The sequence below is a fragment of the Zosterops lateralis genome (genome assembly GCF_965231275.1).
Source record: "Zosterops lateralis genome assembly, chromosome: 17".
Taxonomy (NCBI): domain Eukaryota; kingdom Metazoa; phylum Chordata; class Aves; order Passeriformes; family Zosteropidae; genus Zosterops; species Zosterops lateralis.
In genome coordinates this window covers 11,887,052-11,908,034 of record NC_139777.1, presented here as the reverse complement: position 1 = coordinate 11,908,034, position 20,983 = coordinate 11,887,052, and the positions used below count along the sequence as shown (strand labels likewise).

At 43.6% G+C, this 20,983-nt stretch overlaps 1 protein-coding gene across 3 annotated transcripts; it reads right to left on the bottom strand.

Moving 5' to 3' along the window:
- Window positions 1–981: 981 nt before the first annotated feature.
- On the bottom strand, window positions 982–18,817 carry PATZ1 (POZ/BTB and AT hook containing zinc finger 1; the record flags this gene model as incomplete). Of its 3 annotated transcripts, XM_083874101.1 has the most annotated exons (6): window positions 982–1,689; window positions 3,470–3,607; window positions 9,359–9,530; window positions 11,874–11,945; window positions 15,097–15,160; window positions 17,529–18,817. In XM_083874101.1, 6 exons carry the CDS (start codon window positions 18,815–18,817, stop codon window positions 1,271–1,273), a joined length of 2,154 nt encoding a protein of 717 aa, XP_083730227.1. In that variant the 3' UTR covers window positions 982–1,270. The 3 variants fall into 3 exon arrangements, with proteins under 3 accessions (XP_083730227.1, XP_083730228.1, XP_083730229.1); XM_083874102.1 differs by lacking the exon at window positions 11,874–11,945; XM_083874103.1 differs by lacking the exons at window positions 3,470–3,607; window positions 11,874–11,945.
- Between the last annotated feature and the right edge of the window lie 2,166 nt (window positions 18,818–20,983).

The following is a 20,983-nucleotide window of genomic DNA, read 5'->3' as shown; positions in this document are numbered from 1 at the left end:
TGGCTTTTGCAAACCTGACTAGAGACAGATCAGGAGAGCACGACTGTGGCCAAAAAGCCCAGCTCACTGAGAATATAGCACAGTGCAGAGTGGGATTCACATATTATTTACTGGCTCTCATTGGCACACCTTTTGGACAGGTGGCTAAATTGCTCAAAAAACAGACAAAACGAGGGGATGTAAAGTAAGATACTAACTTCTTTAATAGCGTCCAATCCAATTAAACCAAAATCACTCTGTGAACCCCTGGGTTTATTCACACTAAACAAGTCAGTGGTACATCATGTTAACCCGATAGCTGATCGTGTTCATCCCCTAGGTCCCCACATGAAAAATGAGCACCAGCCAACCAGACTGTAATGATATTTTTCCTTCCTTTTTTTTTTTTTTTCTTTCTTTTTTTCATAAAAACTATTTCTTTCATAAACTTAAAACAACCAACTAGCCAAGTTATTAATTATGGTGCATCTAAAAAAAAATTAATACTAACCCTAATGTGACTGCTGCTTTACGAGTGCTCTGTGTATCGCCTTAGACTGGCTTTTCAGTAGCAATTCACTACAACAGGTCCTAAAATAATAATAATAATAAAGAATTAAAAACCTGACAGCAAGTTTAATGGTCAAAAGTAATAAAAACAACCTGTTCTGAAAGGTGATTTTTCTCAGCAGCTCAGTCCTGCTGCGGCACTCACAGCCTCACAAAGGCAGAAGGGGTTCAAATTCACCTTCTTTAAATGTTTCTGGTTTTAAAAGGACAACTGCATTGTAACCTGCTAGGAACCATAGGGCATTTTACTTAACATTATAGTCAATAATGGGTCTGGTTTTTAAACTTACTGTTTTTCTGGGGAGAGTTTAGGGAGGGTGGGGGAATAGAGAGAGGACAAAATCACAGCTCCCTGTAGCTGCAGCTCCCCAGGTGCCTCGGTCACTAGGACTGTCTTGTTCTCAGACCAGTGTTGGTAACTTTTGATTACTCTCAAAGAACACAAACAAAACACCAGCAGCAGCCTCTAAAGCTCCATTTGTTTTGGGTCATGTCTCCTGTTCAAGGCCACCATCTTCTGTAATTTATCAGCTAAAGAAGCATTTTCTCCCTCTCCCCAGTGAAGGTTTAAAGGTGGGGTAGGGCATGAGACAAAGAGGGAAGCTAAAATGAATAAAAAATTCTCAGCTATAGAACCAAATTCCATTATTTCCTCTTTCATTCACAGCATCTTATCATTATAGCCAGACTGCTGCTTTGCTTTGTTAAGATCCAACTGATCTCATTTCCCCTCTGGCCCCATTGGTTGCTGGTCGACCTCTGGATCCACTAGGGATGATGCAAATGCTGACTGGACGATCTGAAACCCAAACGACTCCAGGAGAGACATGTTCTGTTGGGGTGAGAAGGGGGATCCTAGAGCAGGACCCAGGTCCCCCAGTGGGCCCCCAAGGGCCCTGACGTGAACTTTCTGTATGTGTTTGTTCAGATAAGACTTGGATCTGAAAAAGCTGCCACATTCAGGGCACGGGTACTTCTTCTCTCCTTCCGTCTCCATTTTGTTTTTGCTGACTGCCAGGTCACAGGAGAAGGACCCATTGGTGCTCTGCTTCTCAGGAGTCTTGAGGTCACTGGTGTCAGAGAGGTCTCCATATGAGTCAGAACTCTCAATCGGGTCCGAATGTGAACATTTCTGGCCTTCTATGGGAAAAAGAAAAGAGAGAAGTTTTCAGAATCTTGGCTCCCAAAGGAAGATATTTAACATGCATCAAAATAAATTAGATTGGTCACCATCTGATCACAACAGAATGATACACACTTAACATCCAGTCCCTCATATTCTAAAGCCCTTGAGCATAGGTCCCCTTTCCAAACCACCAGGCTGCCAGCAGAGCAACAGCTGGGGTTTCATTAGGGATTTGTCATGACACTGAATGCAACCACAATGGGTCTCTGGTTTATGTAACACTTCTTGAATCTCAAGGATGTCTCACAATGTTTACACCTCAGACACTACAAAAGGATGGACCTAATGATGAGTTTTCAACTGTGCAATTCACTGGCACAATTCTGAAATGCTGTTGATACTTTGGGGGAGAGCCTAGAAACTTCATGAAGTCCAACAGGCTGCAGTAAGATGTGAAGAAACCTGGAAACACTCAGCAAAACAGCAGTGAGCTACTGCAATTTAAGAAGTGCAATTCCATTTAGTCTCAAAGAAACTCTTTTTCACAAGTGCAACAGTATCAGAAGTTCACTTCACAACCTAAAATTGCTCTATCTTTAAATACTGCAGTGTGAAACAGCAGAGAGGTTAGGGATGTTATTTAAATTACTTGGATATATGTCCTGGCAAAGCCATTGGTATGTTTGGAGTCTTCCCCATTCTCCTCTGGCATTATGCCAAGGAAGTTTGTCCACACTTTTTTGCTCAGTGCATGTGAATGAGCGTGAGAAACCCAGACGTGCTCACTAAAGGAGTCTCTGAATACAAATAGGCTGTACCTACTATTAGCCCTAAGAGACCAGAGAACCGCTTGGCACAACCCAAAAGACAGATTCGCTCTGGACTCAGCATTACAAACCTAACAGGATATGCATGAAATCAATACACCACTGAGCTGGAATAAACCTCTTGTTAAGTCAGCACACCACCCAAAACTAAAGGGCTTCTGTAGTAACTCTATCAAGTCTTCAATAGAAAAAAATAACACAACTCGAGCTTTCTGCTGGCACAGACTTTGTTTAACCCAGCTCACTGTGCTCTCCTGAGCAAGAAAAAAAACCCAGAAAACCTGGGGCTTTGAAGAATTTTCTGATGTTTCACTTTCACCGGAATACTGACAGCTCAAACCAAGAAGCAAAACCCTACTCTACACAGATAAACACACTGCTTTACTTCTTCAGAAGTTAAATACTCCTCAGCTATGCTTACAGTAACACCTTTTTCTCCCTCCACCCAAGTTAAATGAATGTCAAAACCAACAAGAAAGCACCAGTACTATCACCCTTTACCTCTCCTCCCCAACAACTGCATCTGGAAGTGTAAGTTTAGCTACAGACATCTGGCTGCATGTACAGTATGGGTCCTATCAAAACCAGAAACGGGGTTTGACTGACCCAAGATTCAAGTGGAGTGGGCCTAATGAACTTGCCCTCAGGCAAAGTTCAGATGCTGACTGCTCCAAGGAAGAGGATCAAGATGAACTAACTCGGCTTTTCCAATTTTCCAAAGTGAAGAAGCTGCCAAAACTTAACATACTCTTCTGTGTCCATTTCCTTCCCCTAGACTTGTTAAATCGGCTATCCAATGACAGGTGTTACATCCTACGTGATGCTCTGGAATATCTCTGCATCTCCCTAAGCCTCTCTCCATTGTTTTCCCTGTCCTTCCTCCCTCCCCTTTCTGGTGCCCAGCCCAACACCCCACAACACAAAGCTCTGCCCAGAGCAGCAAGGTGCAGAGCAGCGAGTCTCTTGCCTTTGATGCCATAGGTCCTGACGCAGTGGAACGCTGCTCCCCCATTCGGGATGGACTCCTGGTGCCTGGAGACCTGGGGAAGGGGAACACCGTGGTGGGTTTTAACATGGACCTTTAAGTAGGAGGCAGAGGAGAAACCTAAACAAGATAAAAGGAGATGAGATCCTGCCACCAGCAAAGACACACATCTGCCTTCCCTGTTCCTTTAATATTTCTCTTGCTCCTGCTCCCTATTGCAAAGCTGCTGTTCCACCAGTTCCCTCTGACGTGCTCACGTAGGAGTCCTGCCATCATCAGGCATTAATGCAATGCACACTTTTCATCAGACTGAGTTTGCTTTTTGTCAGTCACAAAGAGAGAACAGCCTCCTTAAAAAACAAATTCTGTGTAAGCAGACCTACCAGGTGACATGAAACTTTCTGGAAAAAAAGGCGGAAGAGACATCATACAAAAAGGCACCCATGTCTCTTCACCATTTTTGTGCTGTCTTATTTTTTAATTAAAAATGCTTTTGCCGTCTGATAATACTTTGGAAGATAGTTCCAATTAGTTGATTTTATGCTGTTAAGATCTGAAGGAATGCTATCTAGTAATAATCCTCACTGGCTTTTAAGCCCTTTCCCCTTAGGTTTCTAGCACTTATACTGACTTCTGGAAGGCAGAAAGCTGAAACTACTGACTTTTTAAGGCATACAGCTTTTGCTCTAATTTTTGAAAAACATTTCCTGCAGTCAGCTCATCTTGAGTTTAAAAAAATATACTAGAACTCATATTTTGTCTACAGTTAACAAAAAGTACTAAAAATAAATTCCAGTATTTTTATTAGCTCAGATCTGTAAGCACCAAACACTGAAAACAAAAACATATATATCAAACAATTGATTTCTGAACAAACCAGATTTTTACATTTGTGCATGTGTATTTTTAAGTCTCACAAATATGTTGTTTTTCTTTAATGCAATAAATTATCTCACATATACTTTAAATTATCTCACATATACTTTGGAATGTTTTTAAATTCAACCTCAGTAAGATGTGCAATCACTACTAGTACATTTGGACCACATATGAGGCACAAGGAGGAGAGAGTTTTAAAGGCTTCCTACAGAGGTAAAGCTACCACCACTAACCAGCTACATTTTCTGTTATATTTTGAACAGAATATTATGGCTCTTTCATGTTAGAAACATTTCCACTAACAACTAAGAACACAACACAAGGTTCACCATCACAGATCCAGAGGTGCAGGTTCCCTTTCTGGAGAGAGAAAACCCAAGCCCTGGATTTTTTAAAACCAATTTTTAAAAACCATTTACAGCCAAGTCCTTGCAAGAGAACTTTCATAACAATACTTTGCTTAAAATATGAATAGATATTCTACCATAAAGCCAGTTTTGTAGCGATATAACTGCATTTACATTTGATGATCTATAATAATACATTAGGAAGCCTGCAAACCAAACACTACACACCTCTCTGGGGTGGATTTTCTGACTGCAACTGTTAGTTTCAGGTGCTGAATTTAACAATGAATGTGGCTTTACACTAGATTTCCCTGTGCCTAGCATACAGAATATCCCTCTACCCTGACTTTTATCCAGGGGTTATTAAGAATTACATATACAGGACCTGCAAAGCAAGAACTCCACAGCAACCTGCTGAAGGGAAAAGGGGCAGGCTGCTGAGAATGAACAAGAGGTAGTTACTGTGGACCCCTGAGCTGAAGATAAAAGTACAGGAAAGTAGACACATCACAACTGAAGAAACCAAGAACATACGACTCTCAAAACACAATGGAGTAGAATCACCAAGGCCAAGTCATCCAGGGAATTAATGTAAGGATATTATCCTCTGAAATAATGCAAGACCTACCCTCAGACACAAAATGCTGCACTGAAAATTCCTACAAATACCAAAAATTCACTGTAGACCTGAAAGAACCAGTCTTTGACTGGTAGAGAAAAGGGCACAGTGTACAGATACAATGGTGACACTTCCACCCATGAGATGCTTTCCTTATTCACACATGAGGCTAATAACCACATGCATGCTGAGATCAACCTCTTTGATGCAGCAATGCATTAAAATCTCACTGCCAATCATTAAAAAGGACTACATGCAGGTATTCAGTGTTTTTTCTACCCCCCAACTGACACAGGAAAATCTGAACTTGTAATCTCTCCACACAATATTTTTTCTGAACTCTGCAGTTCTATTTGTAGAGTGCATTGTTTTATATAATGAAAACTGCTGCAAAGTGTGTTAGCTCCCCTTTATGCACTTGGCAGATGAACGTGTGAGTCATCAACTTCCATCAAAACCATAAGAATGCCAACTGCTCCATGGGAAACTGTATAAAGGGAGACTTTTTTGGGGGTTGTTTTCATCCTAATTTTTTCCTGAAGCACTTAGCATTGGCCTTTTAATTTCCACCAGACTTTAATTATGAACGCCTGTCCTAGGAAGATGGGGGTTCATAGACCATAATCCTTCACTATTAAATTCTCTTTCAGAGCAAAGTCAGACTAATCCAGAGGATAAAGTGGCAGTATTTTTCAGAGAAGGAATGATTTATTGCTTTACTCATACACATTTCTCTACTTTGCAGGACAGATTATTTCTTCATACTAGAAGAACCAATATTAAAAATATGTGTAGTGAGGAAATTATCTCCTTTAGATAAATGGGACCTATCCCTTGATCTCTTAGATAAGATCTATAAGGAGAAAAACTATAGAAATAATTGCAGGATGCTCCTTGTTCAAAAATGGTAATTGGATTTAGCTGGAACATGAGGAGAATGTGTCTTGCTTTAATGGACTCTATCCACTATGAAATGTACAAGAACTTGGAATTTTTAATTTTTTTAAAAACTTAGAATTATAAAAATAAATTCTCATTTGTGATTGGAATATTTACCCTTTTCCTAACTAATGTGATTATGTGAAACAAACAATGTGTATGTGTTTGAAACACAACCCCAAACTTCTGAGTTGCAGGTGTTATTACTGAGTACCAGCTCTAGACCTGCCAAAGTCATTAGACTCTTGAATTCTTTGAAAAAGCCCACACAAGCAAATAAAGTTCCTAAGGATGGTAATAGAAGATTGTATAACAACACAACAGGGGCATGTCTTCTTCATTTAAACCGATTAAAGAGAATTTGTCTTAAAAAGTGAAGCTTGAGGATTAGTTTTTTAAGCACATTTTAGACAAATTCTTTAAGAAAAAAAAAAAAAAAAAACCAAACCCAACAAAATACCAAACCAAAAAATAAGAAAAACAAACCCCAAAATCCCAGGGGGGAAAAAAGAACCAACACAACCCCCCCCAAAACCATTTCACTGTTTCCCTGATTTAACAAAATTTAATTGCTGCCATGATTACTCTAAGCATAAAACCCTCAAGTAAGAAAAAAAACCTGAAAAAACCACCAAATCACAGCTGGTAGTTTTTTTAAATTATGCTGCCAACATTGTAAAAGAACTAAGTATGATCAACAAATGAACCCTCATGAAATGGCAAACCACTGGCTACTACCTTCTGCCAGGTACTGAGATCCATTCCCATCTCCTAAACCCATTAAACCTTTAAAACAACACGAGACACTTCATGAAGTTCCACAGAAAAGCTTTCAGTCCAGTGGGATAAACTGAGGGAGTCTAAGCTCTGTCATTAACACTGTGAATGTTGAGCTGTGTAAAGAGTCACCTTTTCATCCACTTTTTTTTGTCAAGTGGCCAACATCCAAAATTCTCTCCACAAGCAGCCTGAGCTTGTAGAGCACTCTTGCTTGACAATTATTATATCCAGAGGCTGACAATTACTATATCCAGAACCAGCTAAGTTTCAATCAAAGAATACATCAGCACATTAGCCAAGGGAAGAACAAACAAAATTCCACTGCACAAGCACGTCAGCCATGGCACAGCTGTGATCAGGTTACTGTGTGGCTTCTGACTGCACCAATGCCTATCAAATAGATATCTCTAATCCAGAAATTTTCCATTACACCTAATCTTGCCAGGGCTCTACAATTTTAAAAATAACTATTTTAAACAATGAATATTATACTTTGATTCTAGAACACCTGGGATTAAAAATTCTGCTCTCATTGACCAAAAATCTATAATCAAAATTTACGGCATAAAACAATGAATTTACAACACAATCATTGGACAAATCCAGTCTTGTAGCTTCCCCCTATGAATTTTAACACTTCCTATGAAATTTAACATTATTCATTATTACATTTTTAATTCTGATGTCAACTGAAATTCACAGAAGACAATTCTGACAACTCCCATGAAATACACCAACTATAAGAAGAAAGTAGTTGCTTAAAGTTTGCTGTACAGCAAGTTCCCCATCCTTTTACAGAGGTGTACTTTTTATTTAAATTGCCACTGTACATTTAGACTTGTAAAATATGAATAAACCACTTAGTCATTTTATTGTTTGAATGCCAGGTCTGTCTTTGTCACACTGGCTCCATTTCCAAAGAGCTGCACTGACATCCAGTGGTAGTTAAGCTGAAATTCAAGCCTACAAATCGTGGAAACGAGACAATTCCTCCCAACCCATCTGAGTTTCTGTTTGGCACCATGTTCAATGGAAGGAGAGCAGGAGAGCACCTGGATCTCAAACAGTATCTTCCATGTTGTTGTCACAGAAAGAACTAGGATAAACTTAAGCAGTTTATCAGAAGCCAGGCCTTCAGCTAGAAAGGAGGGCAAGCTTCATTTCACACCATCTACCTGGAGCTTCAAAACCTGAAGATTTTCAACCCAGGTGCCTTTTCCACTCAACACTGATAACATCACTTTCAGGATTTACAGACTGTTCAACTAGTGGAAACACCTCCCTTGCAATTTAATGTCTCATTATTCATCAACTTCAAAAGCTCCCTGTACAGTCTGCACATTAAACACAGAAGAGCTTTATTTTCTCAAAAGATTTCACCTCTCTTAAACCAGAAAACAGAACACAGGTCAGGGAAAAAGACTCATCAGAAAAAACAAGATCCCAAAACACAGCAGCAACCTCTTCTAACACCTACTAGCTGTGTATACCTGTTGTACACAAAAAGGCATTTTGAAGATGTGAATTAGTCCCTCAAATGAAAGACACCGATAAGTCAAAATATTTTTTCCAGCTTGGCATGCATCCCACAAAGCCTAAATTTCCAACTCTCTCCAACTGAAGAGTACCACAAAGAGATGGAAAAACTTCGTAAGCTTAGTCATATGGTTTAGTTTCACATGGTGCTGCATGGAGCAGGGAGTTGGACTCGGTGACCTTTATGGGTCCCTTCCAACTGTGAGAAGCCATATTTGTACAAATAAAGGTAAAACACATTTCTAGTGCTCTTTACAAAGTATGCTTTAGAAATGTACATCAGTACAGAGCAATTTCTTGTGTTAAAAGGGAGAAGCAGCTTGACTCTAATGCACCAGGAGGTTAAGTAAGACTTAGTAATATAATGTAGATAATGTTCAGTGTATGATTTCAACTTGATGTTGAAAGATACAAAAATATTCTTCTTCCAAACTGACTGCAAGGGCTCAAGTCTAATCAGGTATAGAAAAACAAAAATAGATGTATGTTGAACAGCAGCAAGGCAACTTATGGTTATTGTATAGGGATCTGGCTATTCAGCAAATAAAATTTGCTTCAGATTAAAAACTGAGTTTCTTTGGGAAGGATCTGCCATGTGAAAAGACCAGACCTATACTCCATCAGTTTCAGGGTTAAGTGTTCAGTAGGAAAAGCAGGGTATGTACACCAATAGGGTATAACCTCCTCCTGTTGCAGAGAGTCACGCAGCCCCACAGCTCCCCTTGAGTGCTGTCCCATCCCACTGGAATAAAAAAAGAGTTTCATCATTACCTCGGTTACAGATAGTGCAGAAATTGCTTGGTCCTTCGCTATGCTTCTTCAAGTGATCTGCCATATATGCTGCTCTCAAGTACTTCCCACACACCTGGCATGGAACTTTGTCTTCATGACACGCCAGGTGTGAGCGCAGCCGGTCACGGGTGGCAAAGGAAGCATTGCAAGTCTGCAGGTACAACGAGAACCAAGTGACTCATCAGCTCTGATAACAGCACTGATATTCTAGAATATATTTAGTATTCTTTAGAGAAAATACCTTAGATCCTGTGCAAACACAAAAAATGACATGAGGCACAAGCCATTTGGCCCCAGATAAATTCAGAACACCAGCACATTGCACAAGATGTAGTGTTACTACTCAAAAGAACTAAAGCAGCAAGAAAACAGCTCTGACACACTACAGACAATAAAACTTACACCAAGATAGACTTGTAAGGCTGTAGCTCCTTTCTGAGGATGAAGATACTAAAATTTTAAATAATTTTTAACAGAAGAAATAGCAGGAAGCACTTTGCTCCATTTACAATAAGTTCTGCCATTTCACTGAGCCATTACAATCACTTTAAACCACTCAAATGTCCTCTCTGTCATTTTCCTAAATTCTACTCCTTGATGAGACAGATCTAACTGCAGTACACAGAATTCTTTTGGAGTGTGAAGACATACCAACAAAGGCTCAGAGAATTATCTAGGATGACAATATGACGAAAGACAGTAGAAGAGTCATCCTGGCATCCACAGCAGCAGTGCAGACAAACCGTAGAAGTGAAGCCTCAAAACTGAGCAGGTATCAAAATAAGTGTATGACATTGTAATCTGTTTTAACTTACCCCTGGTCAAGGTATCATATTCCACTTACTACCACAAAAGAAGCTTGATTTGGCATAAGATAATATTGATTCTATTTGCCACTCTCCAGCTGAAATCTGTATGATAAGTGGAGGCTCCCTCCCATTTTTATAATCCCAGCAATGGGCAGGCAGGCTGTGCCCACAGTGGCCTGCCAGTTCTGAAAGGTTTGCTCTGCCTCTAATGTGTGAAAGGAAATAAATCACCTGCACAAGGTATTAGAGTTATAGTCTAAACCATTTCACAAGTGCAAGAGGAGAAACAAAAGCAAACACACATCAGAATGACCAGACCAAGCCAGAGCAGTGACATTCAAGAGTTTACAGTGTTTTGTCTATATCAACTTCATATGAAGTAACACAGTTTTAAGAGCTATAACCAGAATCCCCAAAGAAATAATATGAGGCTGTTCAATCTCTTGGGAACTGAGTATAATCTGCATTTTTAAATATCAGTGTGTAATTAAACCACTGTTTCAATAGAGATAAGACTTGTTAAAGTAACAATCTTAGTAAAATTCAAAAATTGTAATTCAAGTAAGTGAAATTGATAATACAGAAGAGGATAACATAATTACATAAAATTCAGTTAATCAAGAGCTCAATCCAAAAACCATTGAAGGCAGCAGAAAAGCACCTATCAATTTCAACAAGCTTTACACTCATTCAATCCTGTGAGATGCTTAAGTGTGGAAAACTCTCATGGAGCTGAGGCTGCTCCACAGCAAGTATGAGACTTAACACCTCAGAGGATCAGGACTTAATGAAATTAAAAAGCCCACAGTAAAATTATCTGGATTTCTGCAACATACACAGTTTAACTAGGCCCACCAGACAAAGACATATAAATTACAAGTATGGAGGTTTAAGAGGCAAATTCTTGAACATGAATGATTTCTCTTCATTTGTAATCTCAGTACACAGCGCTGAGCAAAACAGGTGCAGCTTTCACTTACTAAATGTTCTTAGAGGTAAGCACTCTCCTAAGGCAGGATTGCAGCACTGATACCGACCAATCTGTTGGGTATCAACTAAAGATATATGACTGGACTATCAACAATGACAGCCAAGAGATCCATCAGCAGTTACTCTAAAGCTATGGAGCTGCAGGAAGGTCCATAGCCGAGCATTGGGAGTGCATTGGCCGATGAGAAGCAGACCAGAGACAAATCACATAAATACAGCAATGCCAGAAGTAAAATCAAATCTATCCCACAGTGAACTTAGCAAGCTGAAAGCTTAGGGAAAAGCAATATAAAAATTCATGTGTTTAATTTCTCAGTGTTGCTGCTGAGCTGTGTAAAGCTCACCTTTGGATAAGCTATATAGTAAATATATCTGCAACAAAGCTTAAAAACAATAATTAAGTCCAGTGGAGAAAGTAAGAACCAGTTTAGCTGAATCATAACAATGGGAGACAGACTAGGGTTAAAGAAAACCCCAAAGTTAATATTCAAATAGTTAATATTTATAAAAGTTATAGAGAAAAAAAAAGTTTTATTTTATGAAAGATGTGAAGTGCTAAATGAGTGCTAAGTATTTATCATTAATTGTTAATTATAGAAGAAAACTCTCCAGTGCTTTCCTATCAAACATTGCACAGGTATATAAATAGATCAAAAAGAATATATAAAGTTTAAAAAACATTGTTTAAGAAATACCTCTTGAAGTTTCAACTTTTCTATGGATGTGGATGTCTCTGAGCTTATTCCATGGTGGCTGCCATTTTCCTGCTAATAGGCAGGAAGTAAGAGAAATTAGGACAGGAAGAAACTCATTCTGCATTGAAATCAATGGGATACGCACTGGACTTGGGATGCCAATTAAGTTGTGCTTTAATTTAACCTGCATTTTTCTTTTTCCTTTAGTATGACAGAAGAACAACCTGTCTTGTCTCTGAGAGGAGCAAACTTCTGTTTTCTCCCCTTGTTCTTTCATGTCCACAGATTTCCAGATCTGTTTGCTCCCAAACTGCAGCCTGACTTTCATACATTGACACACCAAAGCTGACAGCTTTACCCCATCCCATGGGGTCAGTAACTGAGCTGCCCCATTCTGGCCATAAAAATGACTCATTCCTTCTCCTATAGCCAGAACTCAACTGTCAGACTGGGGGAAAAAAAATAAATTCACCAGTGCAACAATCCAAGGAAAAAGATCCTGAGTGCCATTTGCCTGGACACCAAGACAACTTCTTGGATCTGATTTCTCAGCTGCTTTGGCTCTGTGGAGATCTTCCCTAATCTGAGTCTATCTTAACAGAAATGAAAAAGCTAGAGTCAAGACTTTGGCATCAGGTGCTAGAGGTGATGGAAGTTGGGATACTTGTGAAAGATCTGTGAAGCACAGCCATTATTTCAGGGGGATGAGTCAGGATTACAAACTGAGCACTGAAAACTGCAGCTGTTGCAGGAATGTTCAGCTTAAAATTCTCCTGTTTCTCATACTTTCATTTATTCTGAAGTTGAATTGACACCTTCCCACTTTTGTTTTGGTACTCCAAAGTGTACTGTGATGACACACCAATAAAACACGACATATCACCAGTCTGCAAAGACATCGTCAGGTAAATGGCCACTTCGTTTAAATCATAACAGAGCACAAATTCCAAAAATGCCATTACAGTAAAGGATTCTGCAATGCTCTTCTTTCTGTTTACTGATGGAGTAATTCTCTTTTCCAGTAAACATAAACAAAGCATGACAATAACAGGAATTTTCAGCAGGAACTGAACAGATTTAAAAAGGATGCTCAGTGCTGTTCAGGCTACTCTCAGGGGGAGCTAATTTGCCAAACAAAATCAATGGAAAAAGAGAATGGAAAATGGGCAAACAACATTAATATTTTCCTTCTTGGTGGCCAGATCCTGTGTTAGATACATATAAGGGAACAGACGCATAACTGGTTATGAGATAATCACAGGGAGAACTTTATCCATTTATACATCAGTTTTCATATTTGAAACAAGTTTTCAGTGACTGCATCCCTTCTGTGGTTTCTACAATGTATAGCAGATCTGTGCATATTCAAGAAGAGTTTCTAAATCTGATAGGATATTACAAAACATTTTCTGCAAAGACACACAACAGCTCATTAACAAATTTTCTGCACCTTAAGATTCATAAAAAATTAACTTTGCAGAGCTAAGCAATCAAAAATCAAGAACAACCCAAGCCTGAAGTTCAGTCTCAACTCTGTCCTGATGATTGTAACCTATAGCCTATACCTTTTAACTGAACTGAAATGAACAGTGCATACAGTATTATGGCACCTTAGACAACACATGGTAAGAAAGACTGTTCTTGGAAACTGCTATCACAAAATACATGTGTGCAAGGAAATAGAGTTGAGCTTGGCTGTGCCATCTTAGCTTCCATGTTTCTCTACTTCTGAGCTCTTAGTGTATCCTGTGATTCACACAGAGTTGACATTTAATATTCTTAAATCAATGTTAAACTATAAAAGCATTATCGGTCATCACCTGGCAAAGGACAATTCACAGATAATAATAATTCTGTGTTATTTGTAAGCAGTGTTCATCCAGTAATCTCTGCATCAACTAGCAAAAGACTGATGAGTGTCTGTCCATGTCGGGAGGTAAACATTCATCATCAGTTCATCCACAGACCTCTTGCTGTCCCCACATTGTGAATTCTTTTCATGAGTGGAATTTTCCAATTTGTATAAATCTGTAACCCATAAATCATCTCAAGAAGCTCGAGCCAATCTAAGGCTTTATATAGGACAGAGTTAAATCAATGTGACAGCTCTATGGCCTGACTTTCAAATGTGCTGGGCTTTCACAGATCACATGGATGGCAACAGAAACCTTTGGATGGCTCCAGCTGCCTGGAAAACTTCTCAGGATTCTTAAAATTTCAAAATGTTTCAAAACTCTCACAATTTGAAGGAAATATAGGTGTGTCAAAACGTGCAACAATGCAGATCAGGAGGCAGCAATCATATAGGATTGTCTAGGTTCATAAAAAGTGGTTAAATATTTTAGAAGAAAAAATCCTCTAACCTTCACTGTCTTCAAAAGATATAAAAAAAAAAAAAGAAAAAAAGAGAAAAGAATCTTGCTCCAGCTTCTTTAAATAAATATTAAATATTTCTTCAGAAGCGAAGCATGGAGATTGTTAGTCCAACAACTGTTTTAAAAGTTTGCCCAACATCTCTGTGATGGCAGTGTGTGATGGTGGAAGCGGATTCTCAACTTTGTTTTAATTGACACTTCCAGGCACCTTTTAAATCTCTCTATAAATGGATTACAAAATATCTTCCTTCATTTGATCTTTCAAACCTTATTAACAGTAAAAAACTATATACAACATTATGACATTGTACAACAAAGGCTATTGTGATGTCATTATTTATATTCTCCCTGAGATAAAAAAGCTTCCAATTTTGCTCAGTGCAATGTTCTGAAGGCTATGAAATTAAAAAAAAAAAAATAGCATCCTGACAAGTTATGGTAATTACAATTTACTAATTTTTTATTGAAGTTAATCTAAAAAAATGAAGTCAGCATTGGAGCCTCCTGATGGCAACAACTGCAATTAAAAAAAAAACAAAACAGGAGGGGAGGGAATCATCAGTGACATGGACTCCAAGCCCAGGTGGCTGAGTCAGAGATCCAGGGGGAGACTGGGACAGCACAGGAGGGAAGAACATCTGGAAGAAGGGGAGGAGGCAGGAGGACCAGAGCTGTAGATGAGGGGAGGGAGAAAGGGAGGGATGTAAAGCAGATGTCACCATGGAACTGTTCTTTACAAACATTCATCCCACATCACATATACGTGGTATTTCTACCGGTACTTTAACAGTGTCTGCACACATAAATGCAATGCCAAAGATTGCCCACAACATCAGTCTGGCTCCTACCTGACACTTGTGAGGTCTCTCTGAGGTATGCACCTGTTTGATGTGTCCATTCAAGTGGTCTGGCCTTAAAGGAAAATACACATAAGCACACTTAAAACAAATACTAAAAATAAAATTACAATTTTAGCAAGAAAAATGAAAATAAAAGGAACAAAAATATCCAAGTGCTGCATCTACGACAAATGTAGTGATTTTTAACTTTCCAAGAACCAGATAGCCAACAACTGGGACTCTGCCTTGTTATGTACCCTCTCCAACTTGCTAAAAGGTAGCATTTTCTAAGGAAGAAATCATGACTGAATGATCAGAGGAAACAGGAAATACAAGTTATGATTTCCAAGCCTGCATGTCCCCATCCGAAACCTTATTTAGACCTTAACAATCAGGGCACTTTGATTTAGCTGCTGAATACTTGAAAATCAGAACTTTTTGGTTTATGTCCTAAACAAAGATGTAAAGAGCCAACTTTAAGCACCTCCTGCAAAAAAGACTATCTAAACTCTGTTGCTGTGACACATTTTCCACCTGCAAGATGAAAAAATACTCCTAACTTACACCTTGGTAGGGAGACTGCATTAATACAAATAAAGTGCTCTGAACATTCCAACTAGAAGGTGCAATGGAAGAGCAAATTATTATGGTAAAAAGTTAGACCATTCTTCACAACCAGCAAAGCCTACTCGGGAGAAAGGACTGAAGAGCTGCAGATTGTCCTGGTGGGAGTTTCTCCTAGTGGGAAGAAAGCTTTTCATTGTATGAGACCAAAACTGCTTGGAAACAAGTTCCCCACCCTCTCCTCCCCCAGCTTGCCGGCCGCACCAATGAGAGGGCCCGGGATGGAATTCACGCACTGCAGACACAAAACAGGCTGGGCTTTGCAGGGAGGCTCCTAAACCCGATGCTCCGGCGCTGGGCTGGAGCCGTGTAACCGGACAGACTGGTTGGGGTCCCTCGGGGTACCTCAAGCCCAGCAACCTCAGTGCTGCGTTACTGAATACAGGAAAGGACACTAAAATCAGACATCACACTCCCAACTCCCTCTGGCTGCTCCTAAGAGTGAATACTGAAACTGAGGAGTCTCCAGTTTTCATTCATACTTGGGTTTTACAGATACGCAGAGGGATTCGTTGATAACTTCTGTAACGACATTCCCGCCTGTTCACATTAACTTAGTGGGGGAAATAGGACCTCAAGATGCATTTTTCACTTCCCCTTAATGACAAAAACCTTTCATACAGCAACAGCAGAGATCTTTAAGTGTCAGTAAAAAACAATAAAACTTGGCACACGATCCCAGGTAGTGCTATAATAAAAAAAGTACTTTCACTTCTAGCCACAGATGCAATTTTCATTTTGTGACCTTCAATCACTGAATCTGCGGTCCTTATGAAGAGGCACCCCTAATTACTGCCGATTTAAAAGAAAAACGGAGGGTGGGGCTATATTTTCATAAATTATTTCAATAACAGAAAGTGCCTCTATCAGAAAGAGAGCAGGGGCACAATTCCACAATTTACACAGCCTAGTGGCCTTTTGATTTGTTTTCAGATCTCGATTCCTTCCCTCGCGTTACAGCAAATCAACTGCTGCAGAAAACCGACTGCTGGCACAGAAATAGCAGAGTGTATGCATCCCCCTCCCCCCACTACTTCTACACTCAAAGCGAGCGGCAAACTTCCAAAAAAAGTTTCAGATTCATTAACTCAGACTACAAGATACCACTAACACAACTACGTGTACCAAACTACTTATTAAATTAGCTCCCACAAACAGCGACAACAAAAAATCAGCAACATTAAATGCACAGATCTTACGTATGTTGCAGGGCAGAAACAGGATCCCCTTCAGAAGGATGTAAACCCAAAGGACACAAAGATCATGTATTAAAAGATACTTGATGCTGCAGCCTTTGAAATCTCACCTCTTCCTTCACATTTGGGTGATAAAAAACATTACGAACTAAGAGAAATGAAGGGAAGTTAAGAAAAAGAAAATTTAAAATGGATACGAGAAAAATAATAATCTTGAGATGTATTACTTTGCACTTCAACAGCACCTTCAAACTACCTACACATCAGCGATCTCGAGACACTTCTGTGAGGCAGGTAATTATTTCAATACCCATTTCACACAAGAGTCTTCTGAGGGAGAGACTAACTGATTTGCCCAAGGACACGCATACGACCAGCTCTGGGACAAAGCTGGGAACGTTAGCCAGAAGCCAGCTGACTCCCAGTTTAACGTCTTAATTACTTTTAAACCCTTCCAAGAGACTGCAGGAGAGCATCCCAGAGGAAATGATGGAAGTCTCATTCCTTGAAACATTTTAAAGCGCAACAGTCAAACTATCCCTAAGAACATTTCCGAGGGATAGGAAAATCAGCTTCATAGGTCTCTGTTTGTGTCAGTGATCCATACAAGCACTCTCTTACCTGGAAAAGCCTTTTCCACAGCTCTGGCAGATGTAGGGCTTTCCCACAGAGCCATCGTGCGATCGAACATGATAGGACATCCTGTCTTTTCGCTTGAACCGCAAGCCACACACCGGACAAGAGTAAGGCTTTTCGCCAGAGTGTGACAGCTTGTGCCGATTCAGGTGGTACACGTCCCGAAAAATCTTGCCACAGATCTCACAGGCCACCTGTTTCCTCGTCCTGCTTCTTTTTCGAGGTGCGTCGGGGTCATCCTGACCAGGAACACCGTTTTCACTCAGTCGTGGGGGTGGGATGTCTATGTAGCCCAGCTGCAAGCTCGTCACCCCGTGCTGAGCCTCGTGCTGCCGAAGACGATTAGCATCCGTGAACACCTTCCCACAGAGACCGCAAGGCAGGATACCCGCCTCTCGCAGGCCCCCTGGGGTACCAAACATCATGGAGTCCAAGAGATTGGCTTTACGGGGACGCCCTCTGCCCCTCTTGGTGCTTAAAGTGGGGGCACTAGCAGCAACATTCTGGAAGGGCGAGGCCAGCAGCGGTGGGGACAGAGGTCCTGCCACCATGGGCAGGCGGTCCACACCCTGCAGGACAGGGAGGGAGGACTGAGCCGCGGTGAGCGCGGCCCGCGTGGCCTCGTCTTCGGGCATGCCGGCGATGCCATTGCCATTGGGCGCCAAACCGGCACCGTTGGTCATGTCCAGAGGGAAGCCGAGGTCAGCAGCCCCCGGACGGAACAGCATGATGTCAGGGCGTGCGGGGGGCACCAGGAGCTGCACGTTGGACTGCTTGATGACCTCCTGGCAGATGTCGATCACAGAGCGCATCAGCAGGAACTTGGCGGCCGTCATGAGCTCCGGGAAGCTCTCCAACCGGACCACGATGCGCGACGTGTAGGCGAAGTCCAGGATGTCTCCGAAGACCTTGGAGCTGATGGTGTGCATCTCCAGCTCCCGCCCGCCCCCGGGGGCGCCGCCGGCCGCCGCCGCAGCCCCGCCGGCCGCCGCCTCCGCCGCGCTGCCCTCCGCGCCGCCGCCGCCGCCGCCACCTGCCCCGTCGCCGAGCTGCGCGCTGAAGACCGACTCGAAGTACTCGCTGCAAGCGGCCAGCACGGCGCGGTGCGCCGGGAAGCTCTCGTCGCCCACGCGTAGGAGCACGTCGCAGAAGCGGCCGCCGTTCTTGCGCTGCTGGTTGAGGCTGTGCAGCACGTCGGCGCTGTGCCGGCTCACCTGGTAGGTGTAGCAGCCCGCCGAGGGGCCGCAGGCGGCGGCCTCGCTCACCCGCTCCATGGGGGCTGCGCCGCCCCGCCGGCGCCCGCAGGGGGCGCGCGCGCTCTCGGGCCGCCCGGCGGCGCGCGCCGCCTCCTCCTGCTCGTTCCCCGCCCCTGCCCGGGCCGGCGGCGGCGCGCGCGCGGCGCTCCCTGCACGGCGCGAGGGGCTCGCGCGGCGCGGGGGGGGCGAGACAAAAGGCTCGGGCGGCCGAGGCGCGCGCGCGGCCGCGCGAGCCCCGCCCGGGCCCGGCCGCCACGAGGCGCTGCGGGCGCGGGGCCGCCGCGGGAAGGGGCGCGCGCGGCGCGGCGGCGGCGGCCGGGAGGGACGGGGGTCCGGCGGCGGCTCCGGGCTGCCGGCTCCGTCCGTCCCTGTGTGTTTGGAGCGGAGGAAAGATGGCAGCGGCTGCACTTCCTCTTGCACTTTCACCCCTGGGGGGAGGAGAAGGAGGGGGCGATACCACCCCCCCTACAAAAATCCAGCGGGGGCCCCCCGGCTGCTGCTCCCCGACCAAGCGCCGCCGCCGCCGGCCCCGGTCCGGGCCCCGCCCGCTTCGACGCACCCTCACCACCGGCGCCGCAAACTTTCCTCTCTTCTTTAGACGAGAAGACCCCCACCCTATTCACGGAGACCCCCCCTCCAGCCACTCGGGCTCCCCCCCTGCCCCCCCGCTTCCTGCCCCCCTCCCTCCCCGCATCCGCCAATGCAAGAGCAGCCAGAGCCAGCAGGCCGGCCCCCACCCCGCCCGCCCGCGGGGGCTGGGGGCTGCAGTCTCCCCCTTCCCCAGCACCGATCCTCCAATGCCGAGCCGGCAGCGAGGCCCCCGCCCGCGGCTCACGGGGGTGGTGGGGCTGCGCTCGCCCCCTCCCCCAAATATCCGGGCTGCAGCTCGCCCCCCAGGCCCCCCTCCCGCTGGAGAGAGGAGGAGGGGCCGGCGGGGGGGGGCTGCAGGCAACCTTCCCCCCTCCCCAGGCGCGAATCGTCCAATGCAAACCCTCCCGGAGCTGCAGAGGCGCAGAGCGGCCCCCACCTCCTCGGCTCGCCTGAGGAGAGCCGATCCCAGAGGGGCCAGGGGCTGCAGCGCGGACCGGCCTCCCCCCGGTCTTTCATTGCATTTCTCACCCCCACCCCCCGTACGCGATCAACTCTCAGCCTCGCTGGAGGAGCGAGGCGCCGGCATTGTGGGGGAGGGAAGGGGTACAGCGGGAATTCTTGCAGTGCGAAAATGCCCTCCCCTCGGGAGCGGTGGGGTGGAGCGGTACCCGCGGGCCGGGGGCTGCGGGCGGCACGGGCACCTCGCGGCCCCGAGCGCGTCCATGTTGGGGAACTGCCTCCCGCGAGCCCGCCCCGCGCAGCCGGGGTTCCCACGGCCCCCGGAGCGCCCCACGCCCCGCCGCGGCCCCGCTCCCGCTCCGCAAGTTATTCTCCCCCGGGCCCAGGTTAAACGCTCCGAAATGCGCTGCCGAATGCACAGCGCGGGGCTGCCTGGACTGTCCTAGTGCTGAATCTTCCCTGTGTGCTCGAGGTCTCTATGAAGAGCTGCTGTTTCAACATCATCATTATCATTACTCGTTTGCAGCTGAAATCTGCTTTCTGTCTCAGACAAGAATTTTTCTCTACTTTTGAAGAAACATCTCCCCCACACATATCGCACACATACACACTCCCCAAACAGAGTTCTTTGTTTTGTTAAAGACAACGCTTGGAAAAAAGTGTTCAAGGACACTTTTTTGCATTTGTAACGTCAAGCCTAATTAAGAATGCTTGGGCCACCTATTCACGATCTAATATCGTCACTTAAACTATTCTGTGGAAAATACTGAACTTGGCACATGTGAGGGCATCACAAACTACAGAGCCTTCCAAAAGCTTAAACCCAGCACTTGAATTAAATAGTGGTGGAACTGAAAAAGCATTCTGGGTACTGATGTGCTAATGAGCGCACCAAGCTTCTAACTTCCAAAATACTACATTTAACACTTCAGGCCACACAGTGCCCTCAGCCTGTACACCAGATTTCTCCTGCTTTTGATAGGAACTGTTTGTCTCTACTGCAGTCAGAATATTACTAGTAACTTTTTATTACTACGCTATGTGTGCACACATCCTGATGTGAAAATATACTTGAGAAATTCAAGGTGCAGTGGAAGCAATGCTGACAAACCCAGTTTAAATACACCCTATTAT